The sequence below is a fragment of the Mustela nivalis genome (assembly GCF_964662115.1).
Source record: "Mustela nivalis genome assembly, chromosome: 1".
Lineage (NCBI taxonomy): Eukaryota > Metazoa > Chordata > Mammalia > Carnivora > Mustelidae > Mustela > Mustela nivalis.
Genome location: NC_139020.1, coordinates 100,160,862 through 100,185,845, shown reverse-complemented (window position 1 = coordinate 100,185,845; position 24,984 = coordinate 100,160,862). Strand labels below are relative to the sequence as shown.

Below are 24,984 nucleotides of genomic sequence, written 5' to 3'. Positions count from 1 at the left end.
GTATAGAGGATAAACAAGTTAAATGACCATAAGGAAGTAAGCAGAATGCAGGACATTGAAAAGGACAAGTCGCTCATTCTGTCCAGTAAGTCAGTATTTTAGGGGGAACTATAGCAGGCAATGGATACTTCTAGATGGAGAGATGTAGCAGACATAACCCAGTGTGTTATGTCATCTGTAATTTGATCCTAATTTGAACAGATCAGATGTAAAAAGACATTGGTGGAGTAATTAGGGAAATTTGAAAATGGACTAGGTATATTAGCCCCTGAATAATTACTGTTAATTTTGATAGATCTATTAATGTTAATATGGTTTAATAGAGAAGTGTCCTAATATTTCTGGAGATGAGTGCTGATAGATTTCAGAGTGGAATGTTTTGCTGTCTGTGACTGACTTTAAAATACTTAGGAAGTGGAGACTCCTGGATGGCTCAGTTGGTTGGTCAGGTCATGATCTCAGGGTCCTGAGATTGAGCCCTGGGTTGTTGGGTCCCTGCTTCTCCCTCTTCCCCCCGCCCCTCCCCACTGCTTGTACTTCTACTCTCTGTCTCTCTCTCTCCAGTAAATAACATCTTTAAAAAAAAAATAGAAATTTTAAAAAATGAACAAAATCAAGAAAGAAATACAGCAGTAACACGAACAATTTATAAATGGTATGGTATATATATATATAAAATGGGTGTCCATTATATGGATTTCTCTACCTTTCTCTGTTTGAAATTTTCCCTAAAAGACTAGAACAATGGAGGAACAATGAGAACTTGAATGTTCTAGAAGAGATTATTAAGGGAAGTATAAGATTACTGGAAAGACAGTAGATAGGATTTTTTTTTAAAGGTTATTATTTATTTGACAGAGAGAGATCACAAGTAGGCAGAGAGAGCGAGGGGGAAGCAGGCTCCCTGCTGAGCAGAGAGCCCGACGCGGGGCTTGATCCCAGAATGCTGGGATCATGACCTGAGCCGAAGGCAGAGGCCCCAACCCACTGAGCCACCCAGGCGCCCCAGTAGATAGGATTTAAATCACAGGTGGAGGAATTGGACCAAAGGACAGAAAAGTCAGTTCCTCTATTCCAAATGGAGGGAAAGGAGAATGTGATGAGTCTGTTACATTTGTATAGTTTTACATATCTATCTGGTGGTAGAAAATTGAAAGAGTTCATGTCTGATGGCTTCTGCTTTCTCTGTGATAGAGAAAGCAAGATCATTTGTAAGATGGTGTGAAAGGTCAGAAGCTTAAAGAGTTCAAAGGAACTGAGGTAGTTGATAGAGTGAAAGTGATGAGTAAAAAGCTATGTAGGTTGCCGGGCGGTTTTGAGGGCCCAGTTGAGATGAGTGAAATGAATTTGTAGTGTAACTACTATGCGCTGTTTGGCTTTTTAAATCAATGTTTGGTGGCTTGAGTACTGGCCAAAAGAAAATAAGTAGTTAAATTCATACAAGGTTGTGGTTTTTGTCTGTTGAGTGTGACAACGTAAAAGGGTTGGGGAAACTAGGGTTCTGCCAACTCATGTGGGTATATTGCTGGACCTGGAGTCTAATCTGTTGAAGAAGGGGACTCGGAGGGAGAGGATGAAGGAGTTCTGGAGGAGTGCTGCACAGTGATTGTCGTCAACTACACGGTATTGTATGCCTGAAAGTTACTAAAAGACTAGATCTTAGATGTTCTCTCTACAAAGAAGAAATGGTAATTGTGTGATGGGACAGTTAACTCTTTGTTAATCATATTGCAATAAATAAATGTCAAAATCACTTTCTGTAACTAAAACTTACACACAATGACTTACACAATGTTAGGGGTCAGTTAGATCTCCATTAAAAGGCAAGAGATACCATAAACTCCTATTGAACTCCTCCCTCTCATGAACCTTCTCCTTCAAGGGCTTCAAAGTGTCTGGGATTTTCACTACTTACAAGATAGTAAATTAGCCTGTTAACTGTTTCATAGATGCTAGCAGATGTGAGACTCCTTGGTCAGAGACCAAGGACTTTATTCAAGCACAGCAAGTAGCCTATCCTGGTGTTGGTTTGTGCTGATTCCCCCATGTTCCTCAGTTCCTATGGGGTTAACACCAGTAGTGGGCCTAGATAGAGGCCACATGTAACCAGATTTGTGTCACAGCCCAGAAACACTGAGCTTGGGGAATGTACCACTTTTTTGTAAGTGGAAGCAAACCTCTTCTGTCTTGGCGGGAGACATTGTCTCATCCCTCAAGGTTGCTTATCCAAATACATCCCTGAGAAACAGCTCTGGTGAGAGCAATTAAGGCCTTACAGTTTGGCAGACCCAGGAAAAATGTGTAGGGATATTCAGGGTCCTTGACCTCTCCCAGAAGTAATCCAGGAGTGGAGAAGTAACCACTCCATAGAGTGGTGGTGATGAGGGAACTGCTTTCTCTTTGTCATTTCTGTTCATGGTACTCCATCCTTTTGGGCACCCAAGCTGGAAAATCTCCTCCATTTGGTGCAGATCCTGGTATATCCTGAATAGCTCTTGGTGGCTGTGTTACCTGAAACTGGATTTGCCTTTTGGTGAGTGTTGAGCCAAAAGGCAGAAGCCAAAGTAAAGGAAAAGGAAAAGGAACGGTTTTACTTGCAGTAAGTAAAAGAGAATAGTGGGTTAATTTTTTTCCCCTCCCCAAAGCAGTGTCTCGAAGGAGGACAAAATTGGGGAGCTTTTAAGCTAAGGGTGCATACGTATTCGTGAAGGAGCCTCGTCGGTGGGGAATACAGCATGGAGATGAGGCAAAAGTCATCCTAAGGTGATGGAATCCAGGTCAAAGTCACGAGGAGCTGTAAAAGCAGAGGCCAGTGTCCTCACCTCTCTGGCTCTGGATGGATGGACTGGTATCTGAGTGCTCAGAGGGTTTAGATCCTGCAATAATAATTCAAGAGTGTGGGTCAGGTGCATCTCCTGGCCTGATGTGGCTGGCTGTTCTCACATTCTTTCCCAAGATGTCTGGGGCCCTGAAATGACTTTTAAAGAGAGCTGGGTCTGTTGATCTTTTTTCAGGAACCCCTTACTGTTTCTGTTTACAGCTCTGCTGTAGAGAGTCAGTTGTATGTGGGTGGCTGTTGGGGTGAAAAGGCAGTAGTCGATGGGTATGTAAATGGCAGTTTTGAACACCCTGAAACAAATGAGACCTGTGATGGACCTTCTTTTTAGTACATCAGCAACTCAGTAAGAGCTTTACACCAGTTTTGCATGCCCAGAATTTTTTGGCACTCAGCAAATAAAGAAGCATCAGAACCAGAGTTTTTAGGATTTGGGGGCCAGTGATATCTTTGGAAAGGTCCAGCAAAGGTAATTAAGGTTGTGAATTTAAAGAACCTGAATGCTACTTATTTCATTAGGCAGAATGGTCTTCCAGATTGGCTGTAATCCAACCAGCCTAGTACTCTCTGAGGAACATGCTAAATTATTAAACATAACTTCATCAAGAAATGGTTAAGCCTTATAATGATAAAAATTTGCTGGACATTTAGATAAACAGAGAGCTGTATTATAGTAGTAAATTGGACATGGATTATTAGAATGATGTCAGTTCTTCTTACTTTGTAGTTTAAGACCATTCCAAGCAAACCTAATTAACTTGTTAACTTGACAAAATAAATTTAACCCTAATAAACAGATACTTGAACTACAGTTGAAGTGAATGAAGGCTGACACCAGAAACACATCGTCTCTTATTGGAATCAAAGTCTCTCAAGTGGGAATTTAGAGTTGGGGTAGTCATTTGGACCTCTAATTTTGACCTGAGGAAGTAAAAACTGGGTCTTGTGCTTGGAGAAGCAAAGAAGTTATTTTGTAGAAAGGAGAAAACAAATAGAGAAAAACAGGGCAGGTAGAGGAAAAAATACTACCAGTCTTCAACTTTGGTTTTTTCCTGAGGTGGTAATATTCCTGCCTTTGGGTTCTGTGATTCATCCTAAATCCTTAAAAATTTTATTCCTTTATTAAGCTATTTCAGGTTAATTTATTGGAGAGGTGTCTTAGGTGCTAGGGATGTAGCAAAAAAAAATAAAGTGAACAACGTCCCCTCCTCGAGGAGCTTACATTCTACCAGGAGAAAACCAACAACAATTAAGCAAATACATGCTAGATGGTGTTGAGTCATGAAGCAGCCATATAGGGTAAGGTGGGTGCATATGGGCTGTCAGCAAAGGTCCGTCTGAGGAGGTAACATTTGAGCAAAAGTCAGCAAGCAATGAAAATACCAGGGGTAAGAGCGTTTCAGGCCAAGGGAAGAGCAGGTGTAAAGACACTGAAACTAGATCCTACTTAGTGTGTTCAGAGGACATCAGAAAGCCTTTGGAGTGGCTGGAGCAGAGTGAGGGGCAACATGATGGATAAGGTTAGAGAGGTGTGTAAGGGATTGTGTAGGGCTCTGTAGGTCAAGGTAGACTTAGGTTTTCCTCTGAATTGGAGTGGAAAACCTTGTACGATTCAAAGGAGAAGAAAGACGATGACTCGGTTGCTATACTTAGGACAGAGGAGGACAGTAGAAGGGAGCCCAGGTGAGAGATGGTGGTGGCTTAGACCAAGGTAGGCAGAGTGGGGGTAATTGGGTTTAGTCAGGTCCTAGATACTTTTCTGAAGGAAGAAGTGCAGGTTGTGCTGATGGGTTACATGTAGGGTGTGAACGAAATAAGGATGACTCTCCGGTGTTTGACTTAAAAGGTTGACAGGACTTTTAGCATTTACTGAAACAGGGATGACCTGGGGGTGGAGTGGGGTTCGGCTTTGAAGTATGAACTCTGTGGTGCCTATTAGACATCTAAATTGGGATAAATAGGAATTATGGGTGTTGTCTGAAGTGTCATAGATGATTTCTCTCTGGACTGTATTCTAGTCCTGACGGTCTGTAAATTAGGCTTGACTCTTCAACTCAGGATTTCTCTTACATCCTGGGATCACGTTCTCCGTTGGACCCTTTCAGTGAGTAATTGAGGTCTGTATTTGCTAAGTCAGTTGTTGCCGGATCTTGGAATTGCTAGCTCGCTTGAATTTCGGAAGGATCAAAGAGAAGTTGTGCGTCAGTGGTTTAAAAAGTAGGTTAATGTGTAAATGGAGACCTGAATCTAGCCCGCTGGGTTTTTGTTTTTGTTTTTATTTTTGACAGTTGCTTCCACTTGCTGATTTCTGAGGCAAACAAGCAGAAGGATGAGTGAGCTGGAGCAGTTGAGGCAGGAAGCCGAACAGCTACGGAATCAGATCCAGGTAAGAGCAGAGTTTCTCGTTCTCGAATTTTGACACTTCTGTTTAGTAGCAGCAATGAATAAAATGTGTTCATTATTGAATCAGTTTACAAATACTAAATGCACGAGTCTTGAAGTGGTCAGTTTGTTTTTTATCATACCTCTAAAGTACTTTCTAAAAACGATTTTCTAACAAATATCTATGTGGACTTAGGACCTCTGTGTCCCTAAGAAGTTAATACTCTATATGTAATTACTGTGGAGAGACAAACCTAATTCTTATTCACAGACCTGGAATTGTAGCTTGGTTTTTGGTGTCCTGTGATGAGGCAGATATTATCACGTTGCAATACACTAGAAAAATCTGAATCTCTGAAATATTAGATTGCAGAAAAACATGAACAATTATTAGTGGCATAATAAGCACATACCTGTCATCTTTTACTCTTGGAAATCAACTCAAAACAGTGAAGAACTTAAACAAATACAATTTTTATCTAACCAGAAAATTTAAAGACCCTTAGAACTTCATGCCAGGAATCAAACAGTAATGCATCAAGGTGTGGGAAAACTGAGAGGGACGGTTTTTGCAAAGTGACTAGTACTCCCTCAGCAAAACACCAGTAACCCTCTGGAACAGTGGAAACACGTTTTCCTGGACCAAGAAGATAGAGATAAAAGATGGCATGTCTATTTTCCTTCATGTTTAGGAAGCCTCTTGGTGAGCAGGGTAGAGGAAAGAGACTGGACTGTATCCTTGCCGTGCCTACTTACTGCAGAGAAAGCAAGGTTTGAAACAGTAGGGGATACACAGAACTTCAGAACAAAGCCAGGAGAATCCCTAATGACTCGGAACACTGCTGGCCGCCCCCCTGCCTGTGAACCTTCTTCCGCAAGAGCTGTTTCAGAACTCTCTGATTTGATGACGGAAGAATCAGAAGAGAGAATCAAGCATAGGATCTATACACAGATATTACAAGAAAAGAGGAAAGGAACAGGAAGAACAAAGGATGGCTGAAGGACACTCACCAAAACAATGTGGATACTGACTGGATTGAAATCCTAACGAACCAAATCTCCTTTCAGGAATTCAAGGATGTGGATGATTAAGATGCAAATAAGAACTCTGACTTTGGTAGTTTAGGTCTGACAAAGCTGTCAAAGGAGGGATTTATTTTGCATGGGATGATGAGGGAAGGCCTCACAGAATAATGTCTGAAGTAGATGTTGCCAGCACCAGAAGGGATTCTCTGCCACCTCTGCTTGGTGTCACTTGCTGCAGAAGCTGAACAGGACTGACAGACTGGCTGAGGGCATGGTCCCATGAGCATGTCATTTAAAAAAACGTTCTCTGTATATACGAGCTTGGATTTTTCTTTCTTTCTTATTTTTTTTTTTTTATTTTGGAATATATAAATGAGATCATATGGTATTTGTCTCTGACTTCTTTCGCTTAAATGCTCACAGTGTCCACCCGCGTTGTTGGAAATGGCGAGATCTTTTCTTTTTATGGCTGGATAATACTCTTGTGCTTGTGTACGTACCACCTAGATTTTCTAGTTTTATGGTTTCGGGTGTTAACTTCAAGTGTTTAATCCATCTTGAGTTTATTTTTGTGTCTGGAGTAAGATAGTGGTATAGTTTCATTGTTTTGCTTGTGGTTCTCCAGTTCTCCCCCACACCATGTATTAAAGAGACCATCTTTCCTCTGTTGTCATAAATTAATTAACCATACACACACAGGTGTATTTCTGGGTTCTCTGTTCCATTGATACGTGTGTCCATTTTTATGCTAATACCGTACTGTTTGATAACTGTGACTTTGTAATGTCGTTTGAAATCTGAGAGCATGATGCCTCCGGTTTTGTTCTTTTGTCTCAAAATTTCTTTGGCTACTCAGGATCTTCTGTGGTTTCATACAGAGTTTAAAAAGTGGAATCTGTATTTTTGTGGAAAACACCGTTCGATTCTCGATAGGAATTGTCTTGTGTCTGTAGCTTGCTTTGGGTGGTATGGATTAACAGTTTTCTTTCGATCCATGAGCCACAGAACAGCTCTTCATTGATTTTGTGTCTTCCAAGTTTCTTTCATCTTTGTTTTAATAGTTTTCCGTGTACAGGTCTTTCACCTCCTTGATTAAATTTATCCCTAGGTGTTTTATTCTTTTTGATGCAGTTGTAAATGGGATTGTTTCTTGATTTCTTTCTGATAATTTTTAGTGCATAGAAATGATACATTTTTTTTTTAGATCTTGTATATATTTTGTATGTCTTGCAGCTTTACTGAAATTTTTTTTGATAAGATTTTATTTATTTTGACAGAAAAACAGCGAGAGAAAGGGAACACAAGCAGGGGGAGTGGGAGAAGCAGGCTTCCCGCTAAGCAGGGAGCTTGATGTGTGGCTCAAACCCAGGACCCTGGGATCATGACCTGAGCCGAAAGCAGACGCTTAACAACTGAGCCACCCAGGAATCCCCTGAATTTATTTCTTGTGTGTGTGTGTGTGTGTGTGTGTATGGTCTTTACAATTTCCTATATATAACACCATGTCCTATGCAAATAGTTTTATTTCTTTCTTTCCAGTTTGGAAATACTGTTCCTTTTTCTTGCCTAATTGCCCTGCTGAGGACTTCCAGTAATATGTTGAATTACAGTGGGTAGAGTGGGCATCCTTGTCTTGTTACTGATGTCAGAGGAAGAGCTTTCAGCTTCTCATTGTTGAGTATGATGTTAGCTGTGGGCTTGTCATATAGAACTTTTATTATGTTGAGGTATACTTCCTCTATACCCATTTTTTTTGAGAGTTTTTCTCATAAATGAAAGTTGAATTTTGTTGAATGCCTTTCTGCATCTATTGAGATGAGTGTATAGTTTTTATCTTTCATTTTGTTAATGTACTGTATCATTGATTTGTGGATGTTGAGCCATCCTTGCATCCCTGAGAGAAGTCTCACTTGATTATGGTGTGATTGTTTCAGTATACTGTTATATTTGGTTTGCTAATAATTTGTTGAGGATTTTTACATCTGTCTTGATCAGGGGTATTGATCTGTAATTTTTTTGTGTTGCCTGGGGTGGTTAGCCAAATACATGGTCGCATACTAATCTCCTTAATCCTCTTAGCAACCCTTTAATGTAGGTGGTTTTGCTTTGTTTTATAGCTGAGGAAACTGATCCTCAGTGAGAATGAAATAATCTGCCAAGGCAACGTGGCTACTAAGTGCTAGCTCCAGGATTCAGGCCAGGTATATGTATGTTTTTAAAGATTTTGTTTATTTACCTGAGAGAGTGTGCGTGCGTGCATGCACAAGCTGTGGGATTGGGGTGGAGGGAGAAGGAGAAGCAGACCCACTGAGCAAGGACCCAGGTGCTGGGGTGGATCCCAGAACCTTGACCTCATGACCTGAGCCAAAGGCAGACACTCAACCGACTAAGCCACCCAGGTTCCTCTCACACCAGGTATATTTTGATGCCAGAGCCTGTGTCCTCCTGGCCCTGCAGCCTGTGTTGTTGTCTTATGAGTCTGGGGCCTGTTCTCTGATGATGCGCTGCTCTTTCCCCCTTCATCGCCCTTTTACAAATGGTTTCCTTTGCCTAGGGTCGTACTACCTTGGCTCCAGTTTTCCACCCATTGACTCCTGTCTGTTGAGTCCCAGTCCTCTGAAAAGCCTCTGGTCTGTTGAGTCCCAGTCCTCTGAAAAGCCTCACCAGAGTCCTGTCCTTGGATTTAGTCTCCTTTCATTGAAAGGCCCGCCGAATGGCGTGGTGGAAAGTACATGGGCTTCAGCTCTTCCTAATCCTGTGGTCTTGAACAAGTTTAACTTCTGTGAATCTTGATCTCTTTCCTGTAAGGTGAGAATACCAGTGCCCAGTATGTAGGTTTGTGGAGATCACGTGAAATGACGTGCATAGGACTTACCAGTAAATTACGGCACTTTGGGTTTGTGTTACAAGGTTGACCAGAGCTGGCCTCGTTTTATAGTTTCCTGGGGACATTTGCCTCTGCTGCTTATACTCTAATCATTGTTCATAGCTCACCAGCGTCCCAACACAATTGCATGCATAGATGCAGGTGCTCACATTCCTCTCCCGTAATTTCAAGTGACCACGTGTATGTACGGTGCCATGTACTGTACCTCTCAATTTAATCACATCATGCTATATTTCAAGGCCCTCCGTTTGTCCCCCTCACTTCTAGAATATATAATCTAACTGTATACTTCACTGTGGTATAAACACATGACATAATGGAAAGGTATGCAATCTTACACAGTTGGATTTATTTTAAATTTAAAAAGTAAAGGAAACATTCTTCTTTTATAATTGTTATTTGGAGTGAGAAATAGGTCACTTTTGCACAAGGATGTCTTACAGTTTGGTGGACAATATGGACTTCAGCCTTTAATTGGGAATCATTTTTTTAAAAGATTTTATTTATTTATTTGACAGAGATCAATTACAAGTAGGCAGAGAGGCAGGCAGAGAGAGGGGAAGCAGGCTCTCTGCTGAGCAGGGAGCCCAATGCAGGGCTTGATCCCAGGACCCTAAGCTCATGGCCTGAGATGAAGACAGAGTCTTCATCTGAACCCACTGAATCAAACAGGTGCCCCAAACTGGGAATAATTTTATATTCATTTTATAATGGATAAGTGTCCATAAGAATAAATCCTTCTGCATGTGAGTAGAATCTTCGCATGATTTGCAAGTAACTGCTAATTGTATAATGCTTATATTCCAACGTTTTAATTTTATCAATTTGCACTATTCAGTAATTATCATTTACTGTTTAATTGTAGTTCTAATATTACAAACCTTCCATGAGGGCTGACATTTCTGGCTTGTCTACTGCTATAACTGTGGGCCCAGGATAGTACCTAACATTTTTTTTATTTGAATGACTGGGTTAAGAAAGGTGACCTAAACAAGGATAGTACCATTTTCACAAAGCTTAAAATCAGAAAACTGTTTCTAGAATTTAGTCTTTACCTCCACCACTTTTGGAACATAGATAGCTCAGGCCATCACCATCATTTCTGGAAATTCTTTTCATTGTAGGATACTGGACTAAATTATTCTTTGCCAAATGAGGCTTCTCAACCCACAATTTGACTAAGAATGAGAGAATCCTATGTTTGTGTAACTACTTGTGAACACCCTTACATAGAAATAGTCTAAGTGTTACAAATAGGTTGAAAGGCAGCTAAAAAAGGTCGTGTGTTCCATCTAGTCTTGGCTGCAAGCAGAGGCAGGCATTTTTCCTGTGACACGCTGCCTATTTGGGGCATTTATTCAGCTACTGTGTGCTTCCTCTTTGCACAGGAGTGTGCTAAGTACAGTAGGGAAAATGTGTTGGAGCGGATAGTACCCTGACCTTTGAGGTGAAAAAATTGTTTAGTAGGAAGAATTGTGCTTCTGATTTCCCCACGTTATATGAATCCTCTCAGTTTATTGAGAAACTTGATTTAAAACATCTTGTTGCTTATTAAATGTTATTCATTATATTGATTTGTTTCACTGTTATCTTCTTTTTGATAAGGCCTTCACTTGTGTAAAAATTTAAGTTCTCTTTGAAAGGCTCTCCTAGAATGCTTAAGCGTAACCAGCTGCTGACATGTAAGGACCTTGCTACTTACAGATCTGACTCAGTATGAGCCATTTCCTATTACAAAAATTGTTTTCCTAATGTATCCTATCTTTTCTTCATTGGACCTAAAATACTCCTAATTGCGTTTACACTGTACACAGATACTAAGCATTTTAAAGAAGTGCTATATATTTATAAAAATACTTCCGAAATGACCTGAGTATGATATAAATATCCTTCCTATCACCTCAACTTCTAAATGCCAGAACAAACCAAATGGGAACTCTGAACCTTTTTGCTGAAGCTTAGAAACATATAACTCTGAATACTCTGGGCCCATTAAATCAGCCTAGTTCATTTTTACTCATGGAGATGCAATTTAAAATCTTTTAATCATAAACCAGAAGTATATTTGTACAATAGAATTGAGAGTCCCCAAATGAATCCATATATCTAGGGCTGATTGATTTTTTTTTTCAGTGAGGATAATACGACCATTTGAGAGGGAAAAAACAATCTTTTCAACAGATGGTGCTGGGACAACTGGATACCCACATGCAAAAGAATGAATTTGGACTCCTACCTTATATCATTTATAAAAATTAACTGAAAATGGTACCTAGATATAAATGGTAACAGTGTTGAAAATTTTAGTGGTGCCTGGGTGGCACTGTCATAAGTGTCCAACTCTTGGTTTTGTCTGGAGTCATGCTCTCAGTGTCCTGGGCTTGAGTCAGCTTGAGTCTCTCTCTCACACTACCCCTCCTGCTTCTGCTGTCTCTGTCTCTCGAATAAATAAAATCTTTAGTTACAAAATTTTTACTTTTTTTTAAAACACAAACTGTTAACCTTTGTGGCCTTGGATTCAGCAGAAGTTTAATATGACATGGAAAGCCCAAGCAACAGAAGAAATAGATAAATCAGACTTAATTTAAATTAAAAACTTGCGTAAGGACGCCATCAAAAAAACGAAAAGACAACCTACAGAATGGGAGAAAGTATTTGCCAATTATATATCTGATAAGAATCTAGTGTCCAGAATATATAAAGAGCTCCTACAACTCAACAATAATAATGCAGTTTAAAAAGGGGCAAAAGATTTGGACAATTCTCCAAAGATCTACAGATGGCCAGTAAGCTCATGTCCAGATAGATATTCCATGCAAAGAAGATGCTCACCGTCACTAATCATTAGGGAAATGCAGATAAGAACTACAGTGAGATACCACTTCACAGCCATGAAAGTGGCTATTAAAAATAAGAATAAAGATGAGTGTGGGTGAGGATGTGAAGAAATCAGAAAGCTCAGACTGCATTCCTGGTGGGAATGTGAAATGGTACAGCTGTTATGAAGAAAACAACTTGCCACTTTATTAAAGAGTTAATTGTAGAGTTTCGCGTCACTCACCACTCCTTGGTATATATACCCAGGTGTCGCGGCCGGCGTGACAAATTGACCAGGATAAGAGGATGGTAAAAAGAAATTAAGAGACAAAGAGATGGGGGCAGGAGGAGCACTGAGGATGATGTCCAACGGTGCCAGGTTTTATTCCACATCTTACAATCATTTATAAGGCAGACCACAATAGGAGGAGTAATACATCAGTATCTATAACAAGTTTACATTAACTACAAGCAAACCTCATGATGCCAGGTAGTCTTGCTAATGCCATTAGCAAGACAATCAACTGGGGAGTGGGTTATGGGAAGTACAGGAACAACAAGGACCAACTAAGAAATCAAGACCCTGACCACGTTGTTCCCTTTTGTAGGGAGAGCGTGTGGGAAGTCATGTAGGCGAGAGCACAGTGCATAGCACAGACCCTTTCTCAGTGTTACTCAACTTTCCTGTCCTTAACCCCTTGTCAAGGTGTCTGGACTTTAAAGGAGACACAAGTCAGGGCCTGGTTTGATCCACGACTCCAACCATGCCGTAGCCTCCAACACCCAGGAGAACTGAAAATGTGGATGCACAACTCACAAGGGTGTTCACAGCCTCAGTATTCACAGAAGACAAAAAGTGGAAAGAAATTAAATGTCCATCAGTTAATGGATAAACAGCATGATCCTTTCAAACAGTGGAATATTACTCAGCCATGAGAAGAAATGGAGTACTGACATTTGCTACAACATGGATGGACCCTGAAAACCTTAAGTGAAAGAAGCCAGACACAAAATGTCCTATTAAAAGATTCCATGTATAGAAATGTCCAGAATGGACAAATCCCTAGAAAAAAAAGTAAACTAGTGATTACCAGGGAATGAGGGGATTGGGGGGTATTGGGATTTTTTGTACCTTTGTTTCTTCTTCTAACTTTTTTTTTTTTTTTTAATGGTAACTGTTCTGGAATTAGTGGTGGTGGTTTCACAAAGTTATGAATGTACTGACCACTGAATTTTAAATAAAGACTATGTAGTACAGTGAAAGTTGTATTTGTAAGTCTATGTTTTCAATGAAAATAGTATTTTAAGTCCTATCCAGAGATTTCCATGTTTAAATGTATTATAATCTTCTTTCTTTACTTCAGGATGCTAGGAAGGCATGTAATGATGCAACGCTTATTCAGGTAAAGTTATTTTTCTCTCCATTCATTTAAGTAATTCACATGAAAGAGCTTGATGTGGATGCAAATGATACTCAGATAGTTATTAGTATTTAATTTAAAAAAGTGAGCTCTGTATTTAAAAATACTACAGTTTGTCAGATGCTGTACATGTGCTTATTTTTTTAAAAAGCTTTTATTTATTTATTTATTTGACAGAGATCACAAGTAGGCAGAGAGTCAGGCAGAGAGAGGGGTGGGAAGCAGGCGCCCTGCTGAGCAGAGAGCCCTGTACATGTGCTTTTTAAAGCACACTTGTTCAAATAGAAGACTCTAGGGGGAAAAATATGTAGATTCATATGTATTTTTTTAGGTAACTTCTGATTCATTTTGATATGCGCTGATTTTACTTTTTTTTTTTTACATCAACTCTTAGGAAGGTTTTATTAGTTTAATATTGATAATTCTTATTAAGGAAATATTTTGTGTGCTCTACTAGAGCTTGCTTTCTTATGAGCAGTTAAAAGTATCCATGTTTTTACTCTTTGATCATCTACTATTTGATTTTTATCTGTGGCTTTTTTTTCCCCCTAAAGTTAGAAGGTATGTCTATTCTTAAAAGTTAATAGTCTATGATAAATATTCTCACTGGAAGGTGTGCAAATAGGAACATTCAAAGTCCCTTTTTCTTCAACTTACTGATCCTGTAATGGCTCTGGAATTATTTAAAGTACCTTCAGTTGCTATAAAGTTGTCTTCTGTCTTATGCCTCTTATTTCTGCTTTATTGTCTGAGGTATGTCTGACTTGTAAAAAATAACATTGTTGTTGTTTTCTAAAGATCACATCAAATATGGATTCTGTGGGCCGAATACAAATGCGAACAAGACGTACGTTGAGGGGTCACCTAGCTAAGATCTACGCTATGCACTGGGGATATGATTCAAGGTTTGTACCTGCTTTTTTTAAAAAAATATTTTATTTATTTATTTGACAGAGAGAGATCACAAGTAGGCAGAGAGGCAGGCAGAGAGAGAGGAGGAAGCAGGCTCCCCTCCAAGCAGAGAGCCGGATGCAGGGCTCGATCCCAGGACCCTGGAATTCTGACCTGAGCCAAAGGCAGAGGCTTTAACCCACTGAATCACCCAGGCGCCCTGCATTTTTTTTTTTTTTTTTTTTTTTTTTTTAGAGATGCCGAGAGACAAGCGGTAGGAGAAAGGTGGGGAGAGGAGAATCTCAAGCAGACTCTGCACTGAACATGGAGCCCAAGGCAGGGATCAGTCCTGGGATCATTACCTGAGCCAAAGGCAGAGCAGCCTAACCAACTGAGTCACCCAGGTGCCTGCGCCAGCTGATTTTTAAAGAATGTATTTCAGGGTACGTGGGTGGCTCAAGGAGTTAAGTGTCTAACTCTTGATCTCAGCTCAGGTCTTGATCTCAGGATTGTGAGTTCAAGAAGATTGTTGCTGCTGCTATATAAATTTCCTGCTAATGTCATTTACCTATAGGGAAGGGATCCAGATGGCTTGGTGACAGGGAGGGGAATGTGACTTTTTTCCTGACTGGATAGCTTTTTAAAAGATTTTATTTATTTATTTGACAGACAGAGATCACAAGTAGACAGAGAGGCAGGCAGAGAGAGGAAGGGAAGCAGGATCCCGGCTGAGCAGAGAGGCCGATGCGGGGCTCGATCCCAGGACTCTCAGATTGTGACCGAGCCAAAGGCAGAGGCTTTAACCACTAAGCCACTCAGGTGCCCCTGGATAGCTTTTTTATATCTTTTGAATTTTATATCCTAGTGAAAATGTCCAGAGCAAAACAAGAAGTTACAGTTAACTAATAGTTGTTTAGTTAAGAGTTCATATTTAACCAGCAAACAATGCTTTCTGCTGTTCAGGCCCAGTCCACTTTTCTCAGCGGTTACACCCATTTCTCACACACTGTGTGCAAGTGGAAAATTCACAGTTCCTGAAACACGTGCTGTATTTTTCTCCTTGTCAATGAACATACCCTCCTCACAGAATGTGGACTTCTACCTTTAGCTTACAGGATTCCATTTTTCAGTATGCGTTCTTTTTGGCAAGACTCAACAAGACTCAACAACAGCATTGATTTTTATACCACCCCTCTGACAACTTCCACTTACTTATCTTACTGTAAACTTGTTGTCAATGCCTTCTCTCTGCCAGATGGTAGAGGACTCAAAGGCAGGAGGCATATATATCCTGCATCATATCCAGAAAGGCTGCCTTGCCTTCACAGGCTCCCAGTTCAGATTTTTAGGTGGAGGGAAATATGTTTTTAAGGTTATATGTACACTGTTATCATTAAGCCTAAGTCAGTAAATAATGAACCAGTCAGCTAGAATCTTGAATAAGAACTAGAATGTTAGAATCTTGAATAAGAACTAGAATGTTGTCACCATAAAAAGTTTAATCATTTTTTTTAGAAAAGTTGAATTATAACCAGAGACATTTTTAGTAAAAATGTTTAAATTTAGTAAAATGTTTAAATTTTGCTAAATTATGTATCCTACTGAAAACTTTTGGCATACAGAAAAATTTATTTTTTTAAGTTGGGAAGATAATTTTCTGGTATCAAGTTTTTAATTAGAAAAATATTTTTTTCTTAACTATTCTATAGTAATGCAGTGGATGACTAATTTAAGCTACTTTTTTCCTCTGTCAAAATATTTTTGTGTTTTTTCCTCTAGGCTACTAGTCAGTGCTTCCCAAGATGGAAAATTAATTATTTGGGATAGCTATACAACAAATAAGGTAGGATATCTTAGTCATTCTCTTTAATCTTTTTTTTGGTCTGGTGTTCACTAGTGCTTTCCTTTATTCAGTTATTTCAAACTTAAATTTCCTTCAAAGATAAAATTACTCCATTTATTTTACTCTAGATCCTCTGTTTGGGCCTAGTATTTGCTTTTAATAATTAAGCCCTTTTATGTTCCCAAGGACAGTGGTAGGACTATCATTCAGTGTATTTTACTTGAGTCTCCTACTTTGTATTTTAGTATTAGAAAAGGGTGTGCATTAGTTTTACACATGGATGGTTTATTTTCTTAAAGTTTTATTTATTTAAGTACTCTCTACATTCAGTGTGGGGCTCAGACTCACAACCCTGAGATCAGGAGTCCCAGGCTTTTATGAGTGAGTCAGCCAGGTGCCCCTATAAATGGTTTTTTTTTTAAATTACTGATTTCCTAATGGGCAACAACCCTGAGGTTTTTATTTCTAGTTGTGGGTAAGCCACGTTGCTACGGTGAGGGTTTTCTTGGATCCACTGATTTGTGTTTCTGGCTTGCTCAGGAGATGCAGAAGCTTGGAGGCAAATTACAACTTTTTCCCATCTTGGCAAAACCCAGTGGGTCCTCCTAATGTGTCCACTGGAAGGAGTCCTTGATGTCAAAGGGTTGAGTGGCAGTGGAAAACCTTCCACTCAAGAAACTTAACATATGAAATACCTTTTATATTCTGTGTATTTCTATCACTATTATTATATATTATTAAAGATTTAAAAGTACTGTTTTGTGAAGTAAACAATAACTTCAGCCTGATTGAGATTTTAAAGCTAGCTAAGACAGATTCATGAGTTTCTCTATATTAATTGGCCCATCCAGCATGTCTTTCAGCCATATTTTTCTAGAACAAGAAGAGTTTTTATAAAATATTTTAGGTTTAAGCAAGAGCATAATAGGATTGAACCAGTGTGTTCATTCTCTGGACCATTTAGCCTTGCTGTTCCCATATACCTTAAATTTTGTCACCTACTTGCAAAATTGGGTAAAAAGGCACAGCAAACTATTGCCATTTTAAAAATTTGGGTGCAGAGTGTATATCCAACTATTAGAAGGACACAGTGCCATCTCTCTCTCTCTTAAGATTTATTTATTTGATTGAAAGAGAGAGCACAAACTAGGGGGAGAGGCAGGAAGGAGAGGGAGAAGCAGACTCCCCACTGAGCAGAGCTCATGGCAGGCTTGATCCTGGACCCTGGGGTCATGACCTGAGCCAAAGGCAAACGCTTAACCAACTGAGCCACCCAGGTGCCCCCACAGTGCCATCTCTTCATAGGAGAACCTTTATTTTTAAATTTTTTATGGAAGAACCATTTTAATTGGCTTTGATACTTGCTTTTGTTTATGTCATATTGGAGAAAATTCCTCTTTTGACTACTGTTGCCAGAACAAAGAATTTTAGTAAGTTCTTTAACATTTGCATTTAATATTTTGAATGGATATATTTATTAGCATTGAAACATTCTACATCCTTCTCTTAAAATAATTCCTGAAAAAAACACTTAAATCCAAATGAATTGGTGATATATGCTAATGTGCCTGTTAGTTTTTCTGTATTATTAGTATTTTATTTTTCATTGTTCATTTAAGCCATTGCATTTTTAATTTGGCTTATTTTTAGTTAGATGCATTTAATTTTTAGTCATATTTGCTTCATTGTAAACCGGTTTGAAAAATGGTCTGTTTTTGTAATCTTAGTAATAGTTTCTGTGTTATATTTGTTGTACAGATGCATGCTATTCCTTTGAGATCTTCCTGGGTGATGACCTGTGCCTATGCTCCGTCTGGTAATTATGTCGCGTGTGGAGGGCTGGACAACATCTGCTCTATATATAACTTAAAAACCAGAGAGGGCAACGTGAGAGTGAGCCGGGAGTTACCGGGTCACACAGGTGAGCTGCACTGGATACTGTCCTTTCCTACGAAATAGGAGGACTCCTGAGTGAGCCAGTGAGCTAGAGTGTGTGGCAAATCGTGCTCAGCTGCTGAAGGTTGAGTGTTTATCAGGTGAGAGTAAAAATGACTATGAGTCAGCAAAGCTCCAACTTTAAAGATCTACAAGTGATGACTGTAACCTTATTTTTCTTTCAAAAATAACACTATTTTATGAAAATGACAGATCAATTGCAAAAGATTGAAACAATGCTTGGGTGGTCAGTCATTTAAGCGTCTGACTCTTTTTTTTTTTAAAGATTTTATTTATTTATTTGACAGAGAGAGATCACAAGTAGACAGAGAGGCAGGCAGAGAGAGAGACAGGGAAGCAGGCTCCCTGCTGAGCAGAGAGCCCGATGTGGGACTCGATCCCAGGACCCTGAGATCATGACCTGAGCTGAAGGCAGCGGCTTAACCCACTGAGCCACCCAGGCGCCCCAAGCATCTGACTCTTGATTTTGGCTCAGGTCATGATCTGAGGGTCGTGAGTTCAAGCCCGTGTTGGGCTCCATGCTTGCCACGGAGCCTATTAAAAAAAACAAAACAAAACAAAACATAATTAGCTGTTTTCTCTGCCACCATATAAGAGTTAATGGAATTTTGGCATCTGAGTTATGTAACTGAAAGTGTGTATTAGATACATAGTGAAAAATACTTCATAAACGTGAGAGTACATTGATTTGCCAGGGTGCACACCATAGAGTGTATTTGATTTTCAGTGTTAATGAGGAATTTATTGCCACTCATCAGACTTCTGCCTCTCTGAATTCTTGGTAGTACTATTTGATGATGCTTTTCATAAAAACCTCTAATATCCTTTTCCTGCCATATCCATTTCCATATTAGGAAACACTGGTAAATTCTGAGCACTCAGGTGACCGTGTTCCATGAAACCGTCACTGAGGTGGTAGTTTCTTACAGTGTTAGCAGAGGAATTCCCAGCACTTCAAACCCAGTCTGCCATAGGTGATAGAGATTTGTGTAAAGGAATCTCTCTCTTCGGTAATCATGGTAGGCAGAAGGGAACTGTGTCCCAAGTTTGTCATTTCTGGATTGTCTAACAGGATATGCCATTGACATGGTAATTACCTGAGAATTTCCTGATAAAATTGAATTGAGTTGCAGACCGCATAGAACTGGAAGTAAAACTATAGGTTATGCCAACAAATATATGTTGCCTACGTATTGGGTTTTAAAAAATCTGTATTAGTATTTCACGTGGTAATTGGGTTATTCTGTTCAGTTAACCTAAAATGTGTTGCTCTCCATGCTATAGGCTACTTGTCCTGCTGCCGATTTTTAGATGACAGCCAGATCGTTACAAGTTCAGGAGACACAACTTGGTAAGTGTGGTCCATGCAAACACTGATTTGGGGATTGAGGGCGGTAGTTGGAACTAACATAAGGAAAGATCTGATAGCTGTTATTTTAATTTGCGTTTAATTACAGTGCTTTATGGGACATCGAAACTGCCCAGCAGACCACCACTTTCACTGGGCATTCTGGAGATGTGATGAGTCTTTCCCTGAGTCCTGACATGAGGACTTTTGTTTCTGGTGCTTGTGATGCTTCTTCGAAATTGTGGGATATTCGAGATGGAATGTGCAGACAGTCTTTTACTGGACATGTGTCAGATATCAATGCTGTCAGTGTAAGTAAATAGCATTTCTAAGGAAACTGTATTCTGGATATAAACTGTTAAAATCTATAATATGGTTATAACAACAAAAACCCCAAATAGGTAGCTACAGATAGATTAGGCCAGATAAGTATTCCGTGTATATGAGCATGAACTAATCATATGTGGTTATTATTGTCCTATTTAGGTCAAATGCTAAACTGTTAAAAATGACTAGAATTTCCAAAAGTACTATGAATGCAAATGCTTTTGTGTAAAATCTATAATATGGTTATAACAACAAAAACCCCAAACAGGTAGCTACAGATAGATTAGGCCAGATAAGTATTCCGTGTATATGAGCATGAACTAATCATATGTGGTTATTATTGTCCTATTTAGGTCAAATGCTAAACTGTTAAAAATGACTAGAATTTCCAAAAGTACTATGAATGCAAATGCTTTTGTGTATGAGACACTCCTCATTTTGGAAGAAGATATATTTGGGGAAAAAATGTTTCCTGTTTATTCACATATAATAACAAACAAATCGATTTTTGGGGGGCGCCTGGGTGGCTCAGTGAGTTAAAGCCTCTGCCTTTGACTCAGGTCATGATCTTAGGGTCCTGGGATTGAGCCCCACATTGGATTCTCTGTTCACCAGAGAGCCTGCTTCCCTTCCTCTCTCTCTGCCTACCTGTGATCTCTGTCAAATAAATAAATAAATAAAATCTTTTTAAAAAATGAAAGCCATTTTTTATAATTTTGTTGAACATCTAAAAAGTAAAAGTGGTAGAAGATCACTTAAAAGTAGATTGCTGCGGGCGCCTGGGTGGCTCAGTGGGTTAAGCCGCTGCCTTCGGCTCAGGTCATGATCTCAGGGTCCTGGGATCGAGTCCCGCGTCGGGCTCTCTGCTCAGCAGGGAGCCTGCTTCCTTCTCTCTCTCTCTCTGCCTGCCTCTCAGTGTACTTGTAATTTCTCTCTGTCAAATAAATAAATTAAAAAAAAAAAAAAAAGTAGATTGCTGCAAACTGTAGTAAACCACAAATTTTCTCGGCAACCACAAAACAGCAGCAAAAACCAAAAACCAACAAAAATGTTGCTAAAAAATCAAGACACGATATTTAAAAATGCAAAAATTTTTTAAAAACTCAAAAAATGTAGAAAAAGAACAAAGAATAGGACAAAAGGCAAAGAGCAAGATGGTGACTTTAAACCTAATACTGTCAATACAATAATCATATAAAATGTAAATGGTCTAAACAATAAAGACAGAAACAGGACTCTTTTTTTTTAAGATTTGAGCGAGAGAGCAAGCAAGCACAAGTAGGGAGGGGCAAGGGGAAGGCGGGAGAGAAGCAGACTCGCTGCTGAGCAGTGAGCCCAATGCAGGACTCCATCCCAAGACCCACCCCTTATTATTTGGCCAGCCTGGTTAGAATAGAATTTTAGAGCAGGTATACCTAATCTTCTCCATCTCTGTCTTCTGTCACCTCTCTCGGGTTGATGGTATTCTGTTTTCCTAATTTGTGTAGATTTTCTCAGGGATGAATGGAGTTTATTAAATGCTTTCTCTTCATCTGTTGAGAAGATCATGTGGTTTTTGTTTTTAGTCTGTTATTGAATTCACATTGATTTTTTTTCCCCCCTAATATTAACCCAACCCTTTATTTCTGGGACAAATCATCCTTGGTCATCATACATAATTGTTTTTATATATTACCTTTGATTTATAAAAGTTTTTATGAAGTTTTATAGCCATATTCATAAAAGTTGTTCTATTTTTTCCTTTCTTCAAATTTTTTTTCTAGTTTGGTATCAGACTAATGTTGATAAAGGCCTTGTAGGCAAAGTTGGGGACCATTCCCTCCACTTCAGTTGTCCGGGACAGTTTGTGTAGAATTGGTCTTACTTCTTCCTTAAATGGTTTATTTTTTTTTGTTTTGTTTTTGTTTTTTTCTTTGTTTTTGTTTCTTTTTTTAAAGATTTTATTTATTTAATAAATAAATAAATAGAGAGAGAGAGTATAGAAGCAGAGTTCCCCCAGCAAGGACCCTGGGATCATGACCTGAGCCGAAGGCAGACGGACACTCAACTGACTGAGCCACGCAGGCATCCCAGATGTTTGGTTTAATTTCTCTGTGAAAGCTCTCTGGGAGAGTTTTCTTTGTGAGAAGAGATTTAACGATGAATTTAATGTCTGTCTTAGATACAGACCTGTTGAGGTTATCTATTTATCCATCAAGTCCTAACCCCCACTACCTCAAGGTGTGTGACCTTATTTGAAAATAGGGTTGTTGCAGATGTGATTAGCTGAGCCATACCAGATCAGAGGTCTTTTAATCCAAGATGACCAGTGTTCTTAGAAAAAGGGGAAGGCTCCAGATCAACAAGCAGAGAAGTTTAACAGTGTGAAGAGTCCCAGGGAAAAGACTACCAGCCACAGCCCTTAGACACCTTGACCTCAGGCTTGCAGCTTCTAAAACTGCGAGACGTTAAATTTCTGCTGTGTAAGCTATGCTGTTTGGTCCTTCGTTACATGGTAGTCCTAGCAAATGAATACATTTGTAGAGTTTCATCTGTTTTCTTTATCTTCTCAAAGAACAATCTTTTGGTTTGAGTGATTTGCTCAATTTTTGTTTTATTTAATCGATTTTTCACTCGATTATTTCTTGGCTGTGTAGTTGGGTGTCATTTTCATTTCCTAGGTGTATAAGGTAGAAGGTGAAACCATTCATTGGAAACTTTTTATTTTTAAAGATTTTATTTATTTATTTATTTATTTGTCGGAGAGGAAGAGAGAGAGAGAGAGAGAGCACACAAGCAGGCAGAGAGGCAGGCAAAGGCGGAGAGAGAAGCAGGCTTCCCGCTGAACAAGGAGCTGGATGCGGAACTCAATCCCAGGACTCTGGGATCATGACCTGAGCCGAAGGCAGCGTCTTAACCCACTGAGCCACCCAGGCATCCCAGAAACTTTTTATTTTTAAATATTGAAGCTTATAGTGGTAAATTTCTAAACATTGCTTTTGGTGCATCCCACAGGTTTGACTGTTGCTGTGTTTTCATTTTCATGTAGTTAAAAATTTTTTTAATTTTGATCTCTTTGACTCATGAGGTTTTTAGAAGTATGTCATACAGTTTTCAGTTATGTGGAGATTTTCTAGATATTTTTATTTTTTGTTTTTAATTGTATTATGGTCCATGAATACACTTTGTATGATTTATAGGATTCTAAACTTGAGATTTGTTTTATGGTCCAGAAAATGGTCTGACCTAGTCACTGTTTTGCACATGGAAAGAATCTCTGTTCTGCTGTCACTGGATGGAGAGTTCCACAGATAACAGTTATCTCAAGTTGGCTAATAGAATTATTCAGGTCTTTTGTATCCTTACTGATAACTCAGTTCTTTCTGTTATTGAGCAAGAACTTTTGAAATCTCTATTTGTGTATTTGTTCATTTTTCCTTGTAATAGTTTTTGCTTCAGTGAGTATTTGAAAGCATAAAACTTCAGGATTATTGTGGTCTCTTGGTTGGCTGATTTGTCATTATGAAATGTCCCTCTTTATCCCTGGTAATATTATTTACTCTGAAATTTTTGTGTGATGTTAATAGAACTACCCTGGCTTTCTTTTGACTAGTCTTAGCATAGGCATATCTTCTTCCTTGCTTTTGCTTGCTGTTTATATTTTTATATCCAAAGTGATTTTCTTATAGGGAAGTAGTTGGGTCTAAAGAGTCCTTTTTCAGGGCACCTGGGTGGCTTGGTTAGTTAAGCATTGGCCTTTGGCTCAGGTCATGATCCCAGGGTCCTGGGATCGAGTCCTGCATCGGGCTCTCTGCTCAGCAGCAAGGCTGCTTCTCTCCTGCTGTCCCTTCCCCTGTCCTACTTGTGCTTGCTTGCTCACTCACTCAAATCTTAAAAAAAAAAACAACAAAAAAAAAACAGAGTCCTGTTTCTGTCTTTATTGTTTAGACCATTTACATTTTGTATGGTTATTGTATTGACATGATTAGGTTTAAAGTCACCATCTTGCTCTTTGCCTTTTGTCCTGTCTATTCTTAGTTCTTTTTCTACCATTTTTGAATTTTTAAATATGATGTCTTGGTTTTTTAGCAACATTTTTGTTGGTTTTTGGCTTTTGCTGTTGTTGTTTTGTGGTCGCCGAGAAGATTTGTGGTATACGTCTACAGTTTGTAGCAATCTACTTTTAAGTGACTTTCTACCACTTTTTCATACAGATAACTCCCCCCCCCCCCCCCGCCGCCCTTTGTGCAGTTGTTCTACACTCCTTTCCTAAGTCTTAAGCCCTACAATACACTGATACTATTATTGCTTTCAAGTGCTGATGCTCCTTCAGGGAGATTTTAAAAATAAAGTCTTTATGTTTATTAACATAGTTACCATTTTCTGTGCTCCTCATCCTTTTGTTTATAGATTCAGATTTTCACATGTTTTTCTTCTTGAAGGGCTTTCGTTAATGTATCTTATAATGCAAATCTGTTAATGTCCTTCAGGTTTTATATATTCTAAACATTTTTTATTTTGCCCTCATTTTTGAAAAACACTTTCACTGTGTTTTTTCTTTTCTTTTCTTTTCTTGATATTATGAAGATGTTATTCCACTGTCTTCTGGTTTATGTTGGTACTGATGTGAGATGTGCTGTCATGCTTATATTTGGTCTCTGCACAGTGTGTCCTTTGTTTTCCTCTGCCTACTTTTAATATTTTCTGGTTTTTCTTCCTTATTCCTTTTTTTTAGAAAGCCCCCCCTTTCCCTGAAGATTTTATCTATTTATTTCAGAAAGAAACCAGGTTGAGCTCAGGCATGGGAAAGGGACAGAGGGAGAGGGGGAGAGAGAATCTCAAGCACACTTGGTGCTGGGCATGGAGCCTGATGCAGGGCTTGAACCCACAACCCCAAGACCATGAGCTGAGCTGAAACCAAGAGTGAGTGGCTAAACCAGCTGAACAACCCAGGTGTCCTTTCTCTTTGTTTTTTAAGCAACTTGATAATGATGTGTCTTTGCATAATTTTCTTCCTGTTTCTTATGTCTGGGACTGTGGATTATAGTCTTCATCAAATTTGAAATTTTTAGCCATTATCATTAAAATATATTTTTGTCTCTTATCCCCTGAGGACTCCAAATCCACATATATTAAGACACCTGAAGTGCTCCCACAGTTCACTCACACTGTGTTCATTTTATTTTTCAGTCTTGTTCCTCGCTGTATTTCACTCTGGATAGTTGCTATTGCTACATCTTCCAGCTCATTACCCTTCTTCTGCAGTGTCTC

General features: G+C 39.1%; 1 protein-coding gene across 4 annotated transcripts in view; it reads left to right on the top strand.

Moving 5' to 3' along the window:
• Window positions 1–24,984, top strand: part of GNB4 (G protein subunit beta 4) — a 60,596-nt gene that overhangs the window by 22,330 nt on the left and 13,282 nt on the right. For all 4 annotated transcript variants that reach the window (XM_082744407.1, XM_082744410.1, XM_082744409.1 and 1 more), the window contains 7 exons: window positions 5,125–5,222; window positions 13,313–13,351; window positions 14,168–14,274; window positions 16,040–16,103; window positions 17,862–18,024; window positions 19,344–19,410; window positions 19,517–19,718. In XM_082744407.1, coding sequence (XP_082600533.1) covers window positions 5,166–5,222; window positions 13,313–13,351; window positions 14,168–14,274; window positions 16,040–16,103; window positions 17,862–18,024; window positions 19,344–19,410; window positions 19,517–19,718 — 699 coding nt within the window. In that variant the 5' untranslated portion in view covers window positions 5,125–5,165. The remainder of the gene's footprint in view (window positions 1–5,124; window positions 5,223–13,312; window positions 13,352–14,167; window positions 14,275–16,039; window positions 16,104–17,861; window positions 18,025–19,343; window positions 19,411–19,516; window positions 19,719–24,984) is intronic.